This window comes from Paroedura picta, chromosome 3, assembly GCF_049243985.1.
Source record: "Paroedura picta isolate Pp20150507F chromosome 3, Ppicta_v3.0, whole genome shotgun sequence".
Lineage (NCBI taxonomy): Eukaryota > Metazoa > Chordata > Lepidosauria > Squamata > Gekkonidae > Paroedura > Paroedura picta.
The window spans coordinates 166,962,837-166,979,137 of record NC_135371.1 but is presented as its reverse complement, the minus strand read 5'-3'; the positions used below and the strand labels follow the sequence as shown (position 1 = coordinate 166,979,137).

Here is a 16,301-nt window from a genome sequence, read left to right as displayed (position 1 = left end):
GATTTTCAAACACAAAGCTGGAAGCCTTGCCCTGTTCACAAGTTACAGTGAGCACATATACAGTCCTTATATAAGAAGGTGGTGAGCTCCCCTCAAACGCACAAACATTAGTTTTCAAGCAGCAGCTGGATAGATACTTCTCCTGGATGCTTTTTGTTGATCTTGCATTGAGCAGGGGGTGGGGCTAGATGGCATGTCTGGCCCCTCCCAACTCTAGGATTCTATGATTCTAAGCAGCGGCTAGACAGAGACTTATCCTGGCTGCTTTAGGCCAGGGGTAGTCAAACTGCGGCCCTCAAATTGCCCATGGACTACAATTTCCATGAGCCCATGGGAATTGTAGTCCATGGACATCTGGAGGGCCGCAGTTTGACTACCCCTGCTTTAGGCTGATCCTGCGTTGAGCGGGAGGCGGGACTAGATAGCCTGTGTGGCCCCTTCCAACTCTATGATTCTATGATTCTAAGCAGCGGCTGGACAGAGACTGATCCTGGATGCTTGAGGCTGATCCTGCATTAAGCAGGGGGTGGGACTAGATGGCCTGTCTGGCCCCTCCCAACTCCATGATTCTATTATTCTAAGCAGCGGCTGGACAGAGACTTCTCCTGGATGCTTTGGGTTGATCCTGCATTGAGCAGTGGATGGGGCTAGATGGCCTGTCTGGCCCCTCCCAACTCTAGGATTCTATGATTCTATGCAGCGGCTAGACAGAGACTGATCCTGGATGCTTTGGGCTGATCCTGCATTAAGCAGGGGGTGGGACTAGATGGCCTGTCTGGCCCCTCCCAACTCTATGATTCTATTATTCTAAGCAGCGGCTGGACAGAGACTTATCCTGGCTGCTTTAGGCCAGGGGTAGTCAAACTGCGGCCCTCAAGATGCCCATGGACTACAATTTCCATGAGCCCATGGGAATTGTAGTCCATGGACATCTGGAGGGCCGCAGTTTGACTACCCCTGCTTTAGGCTGATCCTGCGTTGAGCGGGAGGCGGGACTAGATAGCCTGTGTGGCCCCTTCCAACTCTATGATTGTACAGTGTATACTTGATTGTTCTTTTTACATGTCTTGAATTATTATCATGTAACATTCCATACATGTACAGCTCAATGTGTGATTCAGACTGCACATTTGTTGTTGTTGTTACTAATTATATTTATACGCTGCCCTTCCCTGACGGTCCCTGGATCTGATACCCAGGTGCCAGTCCCGGGTTTCAATTGCTAAATGAACATAAGTTCTTGTTTCCTTTTCCTTTTACCCAACAGAATTATAGCACAGACAAGCGAAATGTACACGAGCTCACTGTAACGAATGAGCAGGGCCAGCGTAAATGGAGGTTGTGCAGTAGGGGGGCAAGGTCAGTTCCTTCCTTCCTCAGCCAACCGCAGTCAATTTGGGCATTTAGCAAGGTCGCCTTCTCCAACGTTTGCCCTAGCCCCGCTCCTCTTTGCTTCCGCTGAGCACAAAGATTAACAGCTCCAGCATGCTCCCTTGCCTCAAGTAAGCAAAAGACCAAAGGTTGCTTTTGCAATGGTCACCCTATCCAAAGATTTCTGTGCTAGACGGTAGTCCTTGCCCTCTACCCTAGAACTGCCAACAGCATCTCTCTTCCATCAGCCCCAGGGAATAACAGGAAATCACGGCTGGGTCTTCTCAGTGGTCATTTACAGAGCAAACTACTGGTGGTCACAGGGCAGACCCCACTGCGACGGGAGGGGGGGATGCCCAGGGACGGTTCCGGCCGTAAGGCAGCAGTCAGCGTCCCGTGCAAACACATTTTTAGAAGAGTTCCTCAGCCAAAGGAACAGCAGCCAAGTGGGGCTGTGCAATCTCCTTTTCTGCAATTGGGCAAAATCAAGGTGCGATTTTCTGTGATTGGAAAAAAGCAAGGCAAAGTGCCTGTCATGACTGTGTGAGAGTAAAATGAATGTCTGATCTGTTGAAGGAAGGGTGGGTTATAGATGCAGCCACAAGTGAGGCAGCAGGGAACAATCTGAGAGCTGCAGATTGGGACAGGGAAACCGTAAAATCCTTTCTATCTCTGTCAATCAAAGAGCTGACCTACATGTGATTGACAGCTCCAGAATGGGAAATGCCAGGAAATTTGGAAGGGGTGTCCTTGGGAGGCAGAGACCTCAGTGGGTTATAATGTCCCTCCATAACAGCCATTTTCTCCAAGGAAACTAATCTCTGCATTCTGCAGGTGAGTTGTAATTCCAGGAGATCTCCAGGCCCCACCTAGAGGTTGGCAACTCTACATATGACTAAAAGGCAAGTGGAACCACCTCTTTTGGATTTAGGAATTTCATGCCTTCATGTTCTTCCACATCCAAAGTCCCTGCATGTTGAAGGCTAACCAATCCCAAAGAAACCCTGATGAGCTAGTTTTCCGTAAGCGTGGAATCAAAAGCAAGCAAACACGGGTAGCTTTCCAACATGTCCATCTGCATTTGAAAGTTTTTAAAGCAGCCAGAAGTCATCACCAAAACGCCTTCCTAGATGCCTAGATCCGTCTACGAACTTCTGTCCAAAGAACCCGTGACACTGCTTAGCTGCTAGACTCTCCCTGCATCGCATTTCTGGCTCTCTTAGCCTCCGTGCTCGAAACACTCTTCCTGACAGAGCTGACCCGGCCAGGCCAGGGCCTCAACATCCCACAACCGTCCTACCTCATAGTTGTCGGTGAGGTTAAAGCTGACCGTCACAGTGGTTGGGGGAAGCCCTTCAAGTCCGGGGTCAGGGCTCTCCTCCCAGAAATTGGCTGCAGGCTTTGTAGGAACAGCTTGAGTCGGAGCCTCGTACTTGAGGAAGGCAGAGAAACAAACAAAACGTTAAAGAGAGGACACCACGGAACTTTTATTAATGTCTTGTTCTAAGTCTGGCGGTGTGCGAATGGCCAAAAGGGTTCGAAATTCAACAGCACCCCAAAGCTAAATGAAACAGCGGGGTCCCTGTAGAGCCAATATGCTAAGGTTAGAGCAGCCAAAGCTGTCCATGCCTCCAAAACTGAGTGGTTTCCATTGGGACTGAAAGGTAAAATAGTAAGTTGCTACCTTGGAAGCTGCTAGTAGGGCTGTGGGGTATTATGCAGCCAGTCAGGATGATGTTATAAGGGCCAGAGCCTTCTCGGTCCTGGCCCCCACCTGGTGGAACGAGCTCCCTGAGGAGATCAGAGCCCTGCCAGAACTTCCACAGTTCCACAGGGCCTGCAAAAGGGAGCTCCTCCACCAGGCATTGGCTTGAGGCCGACCGACTCAGAACACCTGCTGCCCCCCCCCCTCAGACGCCCCTCCCATGACTGAACAATTTGATCTCCCCAGGGATATGTCAATGTTGTTATTCATGTTGTGCTGTGATTGTTACCTGATTGATGGTTATAATGTTCTATGTAATTTTGTGGAATGTTCCAGTGCCGTAGGGAAGGGCGGTATGAAAATCCAAATGAATGAATGAATGAATGAATGAGTGAGTGAGTGAGTGAGTGAGTGAGTGAGTGAGTGAATGAATGAGTGAATGAATGAATGAATGAATGAGTGAGTGAATGAATGAGTGAATGAATGAATGAGTGAATGAATGAATGAATGAGTGAATGAATGAGTGAGTGAATGAATGAATGAATGAGTGAATGAATGAATGAGTGAGTGAATGAATGAATGAGTGAATGAATGAATGAATGAATGAATGAATGAATGAATGAAATGTACTCAGAAATCAGAAGCTATGCATAATGGGGGAGCGGGAAGGGGAGGCATCTAACTGGCACAACTAAGGACCCTCAGACTATTCTGACCAATGCACAGGCCTGAATTCTTTGTTTCCTATTTGTTGCTCGAAGGTTCTAAGAGTGTACGGAAGGAAACGTTTCGGCCCATAAGGCCTTCATCAGTTCCGTAAATAATTCCATTCACTAAATTCGGCGGAATAAGCCTCAATGAATGATTTAAGAGACCATTTGAAGAAGAATTTTCACTGCCACAGGGATTTTCTCTTCTTCGAATCTCCACGCAATAAATAAGAAACAAAGAATTCAGCTAGTTGTTTCTTTTTGGCCCCACGCAGGGGTTTTGAGGAGTGACATCCGTTTCCGTTGTGGCCCCAGTTTGCTTCTCCTGCTGCAACTGTACTCTGCTGGGGTCCCGCGAATTCTTAAACTGGCTCTGGTGCCAGGGGGGCCGGCAAATCTTTAAGCCGCTCTTTGGTGTGGTGGTTAAGAGTGGTGGCTTCTAATCTGGCGAGCCGGGTTGGATTCCCCACTCCTCCACATGCAGCCCGCTGGGTGACCCTGGGCTTGTCACAGCCCTGATAGCGCTGTTCTCACCGAGCAGTCCTGTCAGAAGCTCTCTCAGCCTCACCTCCCTCACAGGGTGTCTGTTTTGGTGGGAGGGAGGGAGGGAAGAAGACTGTAAACCATTTTGAGACTCCTTCTGGCGCAGAAAATCAGGGTATAAAAACCAACTCGTCTTCTTCTTGTTCCTGTTCCCTACATGAAACCAATAATGATTGACTTCTGAAAGCATTTTTTTTTCTTTGTTCCTCCCCTTTTGTGTACTGTATTATTTTGTGGAGTTCCTGCTGCTCTTGTATTGACGCATGTACATGGAAGCCTTGTGGTTTAATCATTACATCTTTTTGTCATCCTTAATTACCCAACCTATATTTAGAATCGCCTTTTTAGTTGGTGCTCCTGATACTCCTGATACTCTCTCTGATACTCCTGATACTCTCTGATACTCCTGATACTCTCTCTGGTGCTCCTGATACTCTCTCTGAGAGTTCCCTCTTTAGCTTTTTCCTGTCTGGAGGTCAACATCCCCAAGCGCTCCCTTAAAGCTCACCCATAAATAAAGGGTCGGGCAAATGTTCCTGCTCCTGCCAGGGCAGGTAAGGGTGGCACACAAATGGCAGATGTTCCTTGAATTGGAAAGGGCAAAGAGGCACTTCCTGTGCCAGTCCTAAGCAGACCAGCAGCTGGACTCCTGATCCCAGAGGGAGGAATTCGGCCAACTGCTCCATTTGGCAGGAGAACTTGCTCCCCTGAACCAAGCCAAGAGTGACTCATGGGCAGGATGAGCTCAGCAGCATACCCTGGCCTGTATTTCGCAAGTTTCTGGAGGCTGCTCTTGATTCAAACCAGCCAGTAAGGAGAGGAAATCAAGATAACAAGATGGAAATCCACACGGGAGGCTAATGACAAGCAAAGGGGGGGGGGGAGAATGCATGGCTCAATAAATCTTAACAGAAGAATTCCTGCGTTCCTACTAGAGGAAAATATTAAGCGTGAAGAGGAGTTCTTGTCTTCGGAATTGTTAATATCAGCAGACAAGATTGCCAGGTACTCGCTAGTTTCGGTGTGAAACTTCTTCAGCTTCGTAATAAGGATTGCACCCACCCACCCAAGTTCAAACTGAGCGGTAGGTCTCTGAGGACAAGAACTTCTCTTCATCAGTCATGAGAGGAAGCAGGAAGGGCAGAGGGCTGGAAAACACCAAAATGGAAACATGCCGGACACAATGGCAAATAACCTTGCTCATAGGGATGGAGGGACATGGAAGGCGTGAGATCCCCTTATCTATAGATCTGGTCTGAATAATGTGTCGGCTGCGGATAAGGAGTAGAGAAGCAGCGGAGTTTCATTTGCCTCTGCTCTCCAGCAGCGTCTTGAGGTCTAGGATCATGCCATGTTCTAACCTTTTTCATCCAATGCTCCTCTCACTTCTTGGGGTGTGGCTGGGAGGCGTGGCCAGTTGACAGGGGTTCTGATAACCATCTTCAAGTATTTAAAAGGCTGCCATGTAGAGCAGGGGTAGTCAACCTGTGGTCCTCCAGATGTCCATGGACTACAATTCCCACGAGCCCCCGCCAGCAAACACTGGAAGGGGCTCATGGGAATTGTAGTCCATGGACATCTGGAGGACCACAGTTTGACTACACCTGATGTAGAGGATGGAGCAGAGTTGTTCTCTCTTGCACTGGAGGGACGGACCAGAAAAAATGGGATGCAATTAATGAAAAAGAAATTCCATCTAAACATCCGAAAGAAGTTCCTCAGTGGAACAGGCTTCCTCGGGAGGTGGTGGGTTCTCCATCTTTGGAAATTTTTAAACAGAGGCTGGAGAGCCATCTGATGGAGAGGCTGATTCTGTGAAGGCTCAAGGGGGTGGCAGGTTAGAGTGGATGAGCGATAGGATTGTGAGTGTCCTGCATAGTGCAGGGGGTTGGACTAGATGACTCAGGAGGTCCCTTCCAACTCTATGATTCTATGACATCATTTCCTGGTACCTCAAAACCTGGGGAAAAAATTCCAGCAGTACCTCCATGGCCAAAAGGTCGAAAAAACTCACCTCGATGAGATGAGAGGGCCAGCTGAATCCCCAGGGGACTCTGGAACCCGGAAATGAGCCCAGGGCTTCCAGCCCTCCTGGAGACCATGACTGGGGCACGTTTGACCTGGTTCTTAAGGCCACCCAACAGACAGCAGCAAAATGCCCAGTGACGGTGAGCAAAGACAGGGAGCGCCAGGTGGGGAGCTCAGTGCAGCTGGGTTAAAGCGGATGGAAAGCTGTGAGTTAGGCGAGGTTAGGTGGGCAGCGGGTTAGACTGGCAGTGGTGGCGCATGTCGTTAGACCAGCAGAGGGCAGTTAGTTGCACTCTGTACCTGGCCCGAGGTTGTAGGGAGCGAGGTGGTCTCGACCGCTTCCTTGTTCCGCTTCTTCTTGCCTCTCCCTTTCTTTTTACCTTTCCCCTTGCCTTTGCCTCGCTTCCCCTTCCTGCGGGGAACGTCTGCACGGGATAAGGGGGAAGGGGAAGGGGAGGGGAAGGGGAAGGGGGAAGGGGAAGGGGAAGGGGAGAAGGGGAAGGGGGAAGGGGAAGGGGAAGGGGAAGGGGAAGGGGAAGGGAAGGGGAAGGGGAAGGGGAAGGGGAAGGGGAAGGGGAAGGGGAAGGGGAAGGGGAAGGGGAAGGGGAAGGGGAAGGGAAGGGGAAGGGGAAGGGGAAGGGGAAGGGGAAGGGGAAGGGGAAGGGGAAGGGGAAGGGGAAGGGGAAGGGGGAAGGGGAAGGGGAAGGGGAAGGGGAAGGGAGGAAAGACAATGCAAAAGGGAGGGTGGAGAGAGAAGAGGCACTTGAGAGAGAAGAGGCACCCTCCCTTTCCCACCGGACACCAGGAGACCCACCAGACACCAACCACAGGCCCCCAGCACCAGGATCCCGTTGCCAAGACTCAGGGAGGCAAGAGAACACTGCTCCAGCCCTCGCAGGAGGTAAACACAGGAAAGACCCCTTCACCCAAGAGACCTCATCCCATCTCGGTCTAGAGCAGCCATCCCAACCTGGTGCCCACGTTGCAGAAACCATTCCTGGCACCCACCGAGTGGCTTTAGGAAACGGGTGGGACAAGGTGGTGATTTCTCTCCGTAACGCTTTTGATTGGCCAGGGAAGTTTGATTGGCAGCAGCTGCCACCACAGCACAAGGATCTTTACCGTGTGACTGACACTGACCTGCAACAGCTATTTGCTGGCAGTGCCCACTGGACTGGGCCAGGATTCCAAAGGGCCACAGGCTGGAAACCCCTGATCTAGAAAGCCCTGGGTCACAGAAGGTGGCTTACGTGGGATATCCAACTAAATCCTGTAACGGTGCCCCTTCTCCCTGTACCAGGGATTTCCAACGAGGGCTCCTCTCTCCTTCGTGAGATTGCCCCAGGAGCTCCCTGGCCTTTCCCGAATGTTCTGCCTTAATGGACTCAGCCACACCGCCATGAAGGCAGGGAATCAGCCGCTCTCCACTGACCCGGAGATGGCATTCTTGCATAGTTACCATACCAGGAAAGAGAATGGACCCCTGGATGCCTACTCCCACCTCAAACCACCTCCTTTCTATCCCCCCCCCCCCCGTCCTCCTTGAATGTGTCAGGGGGGCGTGGCGAGCTCATGTCACTTCCAGCCCAGTTCCTTGGCTCCTTGAAGCCTGAAAAATATTTCTGGGGCAGCACCACTTTTGAATAGTTGAACCAGGCTGCCCCATACACACACCCTCAGCCCCTGTTCTATCATGGGCAGGGCCCCAACCTGCACACCACCTGTCAGCTGGTCGGCTAACTGATTGCAGAACTGACCTTTTCCCATCCAACTCATGGGTTGGTCTTCTTAGTCACCGAACCTGGTCACGAGCCCCCGGCAGGTTTGCTGTTCCAGTTTGGTGTAGTGGTTAGAAGTGCAGACTTCTAATCTGGCATGCCAGGTTCGATTCTGCGCTCCCCCACATGCAGCCAGCTGGGTGACCTTGGGCTCGCCACGGCACTGATAAAACTGTTCTGACCAAGCAGTGATATCAGGGCTCTCTCAGCCTCACCCACCCCACAGGGTGTCTGTTGTGGGGAGAGGAAAGGGAAGGCGACTGTAAGCCACTTTGAGACTCCTTTGGGTAGAGAAAAGTGGCATATAGGAACCAACTCTTCTTCTTCTTCTTCTTCTTTCTTGCTTTTCGGGAAGGCCTGCCGAGAGCCCACATGTCAAGGCAGCCGAGCTCTGTGGCTCGTGCCTCTGTTTTGATGCACAGCAAAAGGGATAAGTAGGACGACTACGAGAGAACGCTCAGTGATGGAGGGGATACCTCGATAGCATGGACAGGGAAAAGCTGGCTCCTCCCCTTCATGTCACATGACTGCATTATCATGTGAATTTCTGTATACGCTGGAGCTTAGTGAGTCCCGGCTCCAGAAAGGCTGAAGGCCTCACCTCTCTTTTGACCTCTATTCAGTTCCAGGTGGAGCAAAGAGCAGGGTTTCCACATACAACTAAGCATCATGGTGCAGGTAGCCCTTTGTGGGGAATAGGTTCCAAGCACACCCTCTGGGGGATAGAGGTCATTCTCCTCCAGTCTCCAAAGTGGAATGATGGACAGGGTGGGTCCTGATTCTGAGATCAGGATGGCAAATCATCATGGGTGAATCCACCTCTCCCAAAGTCAGTGCACACCGCTCTAAGCAGTTTTGGCCAGCCACGTGGGCTGTCATGCCACCTCTTCAGCCCCAGAAGCCATTTCTCTGCTGATGAACTCTTAAAAGTTCTCTGGATATTTCAGTGCCCTTTACAATGTCCTTGTCGACGTGGAAAATTGAAGTGGAGGGTCCATGGCTGGTATCACAAGGGCATGCTGGTTCCCTCCATTTCCTGACTACAGTATCCACTACTTGAATCCCTCTGCTTCTTCAGTACTGAGGTCTCTGGCACCGATCCATGTAGCGTGTGGGGACCAAATCTTTGATGTCAACAATCCCTTTAACTTCACCTTGGCCTTGGTGGTAAAGGCGGCATGGTTGCAGCCAATTTATGGTGACCCTGTAGGGCAGGCATGGCCAACCTGTGGTTTTCCAGATATCCAAGGACTATAATTACCATGAGCCCCTGACAGCATGGACAATTGGCTGGGGATCATGGTAATTGTGGTCCTTGGACATCTGGAGAGCTGCAGTTTGGCCACCCCTGCCGTAGGGACTTTGTCAAGAAGGGAGCAGAAGTGGAAGATGCCCTGGAGATCCCTTCCAGCTGTATGATTTATATCAGGCACTCTGGCCATCTCCTATGAGCTTTCCTTAAAATCCCAACAGAACTCACAGACTCATCATAGTTAAGGATCAATGGATTAATCAATCATTTCTGCGCTCAGAGGTTTTTTCCACTGGTTAGGTCAGCAGTCCCCTGAGCAGGATACAGGCCATAGACATTGGCCATACCTCTTTTCTCCATGGGCATGGGATGTAAAAATTGGGGATTGCCAGGAATCCCTGTCACCTACCTCTTCAGCATAGTGGGCATGTAATGCATAGGTGAGTGGCCTGTTACAGTCTGGCATGTAGTGTTGGCAGTACTGGGCAGCGGCAGCTGGATCCGGTACAATTAACAGCTGCTGAAGATCACCCTGGGAAAAAAACAAGGAAGATTGAGAAAAGTCAGGTTGAACGAATGTGTACACATATACATGTGCTGTCACAAACACCAATGCCCCAAATATTGGGGACATCAGCTACACATTCATAGGAATGTTAGGAGATGAACACGGAACTTTATCAGCTGGTGTTGGGGATGAATTGGCCAGTGTATCCACCGGGACCTCTCATGGATGAGCCAGTGGCCTATTCCCATCTGGGCTGAGCCAGTGGAGTTGCAGAAGGGTCTGCATGAAAGAGGCCCAGACCACCCAAGCTTTACATGGCCCAGGGGAGACAGCATGCAGCCTTGGGAAGGAACACCTGGGCCCATTCCCGAATTTCAGAAATGGCAATGCAGCAAAATCACTTCCAGCATATACTGGAAATGATGTCATTACTGTCATGTTGCTCCCACTCCAGACTATATAGTATAGACAAAATGTGAGTCCCAAGAGCCTTTGCAGACTTGTCTGTGCTCGTTAGTTCCCCACTCTCTTGCCCCCTCCTGCTGGGTTCTCATCTCACGCATAGGCTGTTTCCAAAGCATTCTTCATGATGTTATCTGTAGTTTGTGTTGTCTTCAATGCATAGGCCTTGGTGCCTTTCAGCCACTAGGTGCAAAAACAATAACTTTCTTTTTGTTCTAACTGGTCTTTGAAGATAGCCTCTCCACCGTGGGAAGTGTAAATGGTGGGAGGCTGAAATGCAGGTGGGGGCTGGGGGTGACTATCTATATCTAGTCTAGTATTTGACTTGCTAGGTGTTCTTAGCAATAGGTTTTTCCTGTCATGAAGTTTCCAGATGTCTCCTCTTGGACTTAGTAAAACTCTGTTTCTTTTTTAAAGAACATCTCAGTTTTTCCTTGACCACTGAAGAGAGTAACCTTGGTTCATGACAATCGCATCACTAACAAAGGGGTGATACTCCGGCGTTGCAGTAAAATCTCTGTGGCAGAAGCTATTTTTATCATAGAGTTTTTGCCCAAGTCCTTGCCTTGCTGGCAACACAATGATGTCACTTCCACTGCATCCTGGAAGTGACACTGCTGTTCTGGGGCTCTTTATGCTGCGAGTGAGAAGGCTGAAACTCAGGGCTAGCTCTCCTTCACTATAGCTAGCCAGTTCCTTCCAGCCAGCTAGGGATGGTGGGGCTCTCCCACCCCGGGCAGTGACCTGGCAACCCCACACTGGTCCCGGGGGCACCCTCAGGCATGAAAGAGAATTGCTAAGAGGTGTTTGCTATGGCCTGGCATCCTATGGTTGCCAACTCCAGGATGGAAAATTCCTGGCAATTTGGGGGAGGAACGTGGGGACCGTGGAGTTTAGAGAGGGGAGAGGACACACAAAGGTATAATGTCACACAGTCCACCTCCAAAGCAACAATTTTCTTCAGGAGAACTGATCTCTGTAGTCTGGAGATCAATTGTAATTCCAGGAGATCTCCAAGCCCCACCAGAAGGTTGGCAACTCAAGCCACCTGCAGGCCATCTCTTCTGCTAGCTACTAAAAACTGGAGTTGACTCTATCCAGGCCCTGGAGGATTGACTCCCTCCAGCTCATGGCATGGTATGAGAAAGAGCTCTGTGTTACCCGAAAGCCTGCCTACTTTGATCCAACCAGAAGTTGCTACAAAGAAATGATCTCAGCCCAATTCAGCTTTCTGTCTCTCCTTTTCGCCTGGGTCCAGAGTCCCTAGAACAGAGCCTCCGGACCGATTCAGCACACGCACCGTTCAGCACAAATTCCGTTGCAGCTGGACACGCCCACGCAACCCCAGCCAGGCCTGGTGCACAAAGAACATTCGCTCCCGATAAATCATCTCGTAAAGTCTGGGCCCCGGGCCTTCTTCCAGCGCAACCCCCGGAGCCGCCTGCTCCCACCTGCTCAGCTGGGACCTGCAATTATCCAGCTCCCAGCATTCCTTCGGAGAGCGATTCGGCAGCAGGACAGAGAGCTTGGGAAAGGGGAGGGGGAGAAGGAGTGAGTCACGGCCCTAGGAATGAGGTCAGATCGGGACAGAGAAGGCCGAATCAGAGCGAGGGAGACCCCCGCGCTGGAGAGGAAACCACCAGGGAAGCAGACGGGATTAGGAGAATGGCCAGATTCCCACATGTAAATAAACACATAGAATCGCCTACAGATGCATCAAAACAAACGGACAAATCATAGAACTGCATTTCCAGCAGCTATGAGGTCACACATAGTAGAACATGGGGGGGGGGGGCTGGGATAGGATAGGATAAGGGGAAGGGAGGGGAGGGTGACAGACAGACAGACAGACTGACTGACTGACTGACTAACTGATTGACTGACTGAAATGGGTAGCCGTGTTGGTCTGAAGTAGCACAATAAAATCAGAGTCCACTAGCACCTTTAAGACCAGCAAAGTTTTATTCAAGGTGTGAGCTTTCAAGTGCAAGCAAGTCTGACCAAGAGTGCTTGCACTCGAAAGCTCACACTCTGAATAAATCTTTGTGGGTTTTAAAGGTGCTTCTGGACTCTGATTTTATCGACTGACCGATTCAAACCTGAGTCAGAGGACATAAAGGTAAACGCTTCCCGCCCTCCTTGCAAAACCATGAGGTGTAGTCCAACCCCAAATGCAAAATATGGATTGGATTGCCTGAAAAAGTTATATTTTTTTCTCCGACTCCACCTCAGAGGAGGGACCCCCAGCCCTTTTGCCTGAAGCTTCTCATTCCTGCTCCCAGCGAATGAGCAGCATTCTTTCCTGGGCACATAGCCGGAATGAAAGCGCGAGGGGGAAAAGGCACACCAACATTCCTCAGGGTCCTTCCCCACCCCACCCCCTGCACCGTCCCCTTCCCAGAACTGCTCAACAGACAGAGACCATTTTCCCTGGCTCTAAAATGGCTGGGCTGACGCTTCCAGGCAGTTCCTCAACTCCCCCCCCCCCCACAAACACACACACACACAACCTCCAGAGAAGGTTTTCCACCAGCCACAACAAGGGGTGCTTGTTCTCAGCCGCCCCCAGGCCTCGGCCCACCCGCCTGCCTCGTAGCCTTTGACATTTTGCGCCTGAAGAAGGAATGTGGGAGTCGGCCGCCGCTTCGTTCTTCTTCTGGACTCTGTCGAGACCAACACAGTCCCATCCAGACTAGGACCCCATTCTGCACACGTCAGATAATGCACTTTTCTATTCTTTTCTTTTTAAGATTTTTATTTTTATTTTCCAAGACTATAGGTAATAGAGTACATGTAATCTACATTATTAATACAGAAAAAAGAAAGGTTATGCTCTTCATTTAATACATTTAGTTCCCCGTTTCAATCCCCTTTTGTATTATTTTCTTAGATAGTTCAGGTAAGGGCTCCATTGTTCTTGAAAAGCCTCTCCTGTTCTTCCGTTGACTATCAGTGTCAGTTTAGCCATCTTGGCAAAGTCAGCTAATTTATTCAGCCAGTCTTCTATCGAGGGTAATTCTTGCGTTTTCCATTTCTTGGTCAATTCTAGTCTTGCTGCCGTCGTCGCGTAGATGAATAAACTTTGTGTGTGGGTTGGGAGGCACTGCGGAGGTATACTTAGTAACATAGATTCAGCTTTCATAGGAAATCTAAGACCCCACGTTTTCTGCATAATAGTATGTATTTTTGCCCAGAACTTATAAACTTTTTCACATCTCCACCACATATGAAAAAAAAGAATTGAAGAAGAATTTTTTCAGATAATGCACTTTTCAATGTGCTTTTGCAGCTGGATGTTCCTGCGCAGAGCAGGAAAATCTACTTCCAAAGTGCATTGAAAGTGCATTATCCGACAGGTGCATAATGGGCCTAGGAGTCCCTATGGCAGGACTTTCCTGTTAAGGCACAGCAATGCCGAAGCAGCCCAGGACCCTGGATCTGCATGGGTTGGGGCGGCCGGTCTGTCTCCATTCACGTTTCTTCACACAACTTTACCCATGTTTATCCAAAGCAACACTGTGCCGACTTTCTAAAGAAATATTCAAGTTCTCAGTATGCATGACTCAAAGGCAAATGAACACTGTCCTGCAGGGGGCATCGGAGGACGTGTGTATTTCGCATAGTTAGATTCGGAACCGCCTGAAGTTTTTTCAAATAACCCCCTCTAGTGGCTTGGATTGGCTCATTAGGAGACTTCCTGTTCCTTCGGGCATACTTCCTCCCTGCTTGCCTCCAGAACAGAATGAACACGAAGAAGAACAGTCAGGCAGTTAGGGTTCTCTCTCCCCTTTCCATGCAACGTTTGCTTCTCTCCTTCATAAAAATTATTATTTTAAGCAGCCTGGTGCTTTGCCCCTTTGCATAGTTAAACTGCGAACACTTTCTACCGGACAACAGGTTAGGGCTGCCGTCCACCCCAAAATCTCCAAGTATTTCCCGACATGGAGCCAACAACCCTAATGACCTGCTCTGACCAGAAGCAAGTGAAATCCATCACCATTAGAACAAAGCCAGTCACTCTTATGAGCTGAGGCAAGGTGCCCTCTCACTGGTCCTGTGGCAGCAGCTGCTCTTTAAGAAATCTGCTCCAGCCTTGAGGGGAAGTAGCACCTGCTCTTGAAGTGTGCAAACGAGGAACCAGGTTGGCCTGTTGTTTACCAGTTTTTTTCCTCAAGGAGGTTTCTTTGTGGAGGGAGGCATCCATGGCTTCCGCCATTTTGCTCTTCCAACTGTGCTGTGAGGTAGGTTAAACTGAGAGAGTCATTCAGTGAGCTTCACGGCTGATTGGGGCTTTCAGTCTGGGGCTCTGAGATGTTGTTTTGCCATTCAGGCTACTGCACTACCATTTGGGCTTTCTTTCCTTCATTGGTGCTTGTTCCTTTTCTTCACCCAGGCAGATAGAGAATCAGCAGTACTGTGAAGGCAAACCACGAAGGCCTTGGAGGCAAACCACGAAGGCCAATAATGTGAGCGGTCCTCCATCTATTTTGCAATTGGGATCCTGTTTCTCAATTAATCGGCAATTCCGCACCTTTCATTCAGCCACCTTGTTTCTTGGACTTCCGGCTCCTTGCCTTGAGGTCTCTCCTGGGCCTTCAGCCTGCTCCGCAAACCAACTTGTTTCCTCAAGCGAGGTTTTGTTTTTATCCAAACTGATAACCATCCCAGAGGCTGACCTGCAAACAATCCACCAGCTGTCTTTCCCCGAGAAGTTGGAATGTTCCTGAACATTCCATGCCCTCTCACCAGCTCAACCAATCAGCAGCAGAGGCCGCAAGCACAAGACAGACAGGCTACATTTCTTTCTTTCTGGGAAAGAGTTAAGAGGCTGTCAGGCCTCCTTCCCAATTCTGTGTTTCTTCCCTCCTCAGGGAATAAAACACAGCTCTATTTCCATGAAAAAAGCCTGGCCATAAATCTCACAGGCTGTGCAGCCATATAAAAGAAAAGGCCATGCTGGGTTCTTAGAGCCACACAGGCATCAACACAGACTGAAGGTTGTAACCACAGGCAGGGGCAGCATAGTGGAAGGGTCGTGGTTCATCACGTTCTGGTGTCAGATCTGTATTTCCCAGGGTGGGGACAAAACAGGGCATTTGGAATCCACCAAGTTACTGCGGAACAGCCCTACGAGGCAGCAGCCCTGCAAAAAACCAGCGTCTTTGATCCAGCGTCTTACACCCAGGGCCGGCCAGCCAGCAGGATCCGTGCCAGGCATACCGGAGGCGGCAGCATGACTAGGATGGGAGGGCAGGCCCAAAACAGGAGCTCGCAGGGAATATTTGGTAACAATAACAGGGCGAAAAGCCCAGACCGTGGACAAACAACACAATGATAAGACAAGTTCAACAATCTTGTGTTTGTCCTCTGTATTTCAGATTAGCTCTTATTTGGAATCACTGACTGGCACAAGCTGATGGCAACGGAACCATAACTAGTAGAATGCATTGCAGTTTGGAACGCTCTACTGGTATGTTTTCCTCTGGTCTGTGAGCAGAGCTTCAGAGAAGCTGAGGCCCTAAGATGCTTCCATGTGTGAGAGGAGAGGAAGGGGCACAGGGCAAGGTCTCAGCTTACTGCTGCCAGCAACTGAGTATATATTTGCTCACTGTTCTCCTAATGTGGTTGTCTTTATTGTACACAAAGTGTTTCCCACGCAATTAAATACAAACGGCTGGTTTTTCCTACTTGCTTCTGGAATCTGTTACCCATTTTCATTATGCCGCATGTTAATTTACTCTCGCACTCTGCCTATACGTTTGAACGGACCCCTTCCCTTCCAGTAAAATCAGAGTCCAGTGGTATAAGGCCGACAAAGATTTATTCAAGTGCAATCACTCGAAAGTTCATGCCTTGAATAAATCTTCGCTGGTCTTAAAGGTGCCACTGGACTCTGGTTTTATTGTGCTACTTCAGACCAACACGGCTAATTTCATAGAATCAT

The 16,301-nt window shown here is 49.7% G+C and overlaps 1 protein-coding gene across 1 annotated transcript in view; it reads right to left on the bottom strand.

The window, feature by feature from the left end:
- Window positions 1-1,533: 1,533 nt before the first annotated feature.
- The window catches only part of LOC143831213 (collagen alpha-1(V) chain-like), a 53,026-nt gene continuing 38,258 nt past the window's right edge, over window positions 1,534-16,301 (bottom strand). Inside the window, exons 5-6 of the mRNA XM_077324276.1 lie at window positions 9,797-9,919; window positions 1,534-2,803 (exon numbers count right to left, since the gene is read on the bottom strand). Of these exons, the coding sequence (XP_077180391.1) occupies window positions 2,591-2,803; window positions 9,797-9,919 (336 nt within the window). The 3' untranslated portion in view covers window positions 1,534-2,590. The remainder of the gene's footprint in view (window positions 2,804-9,796; window positions 9,920-16,301) is intronic.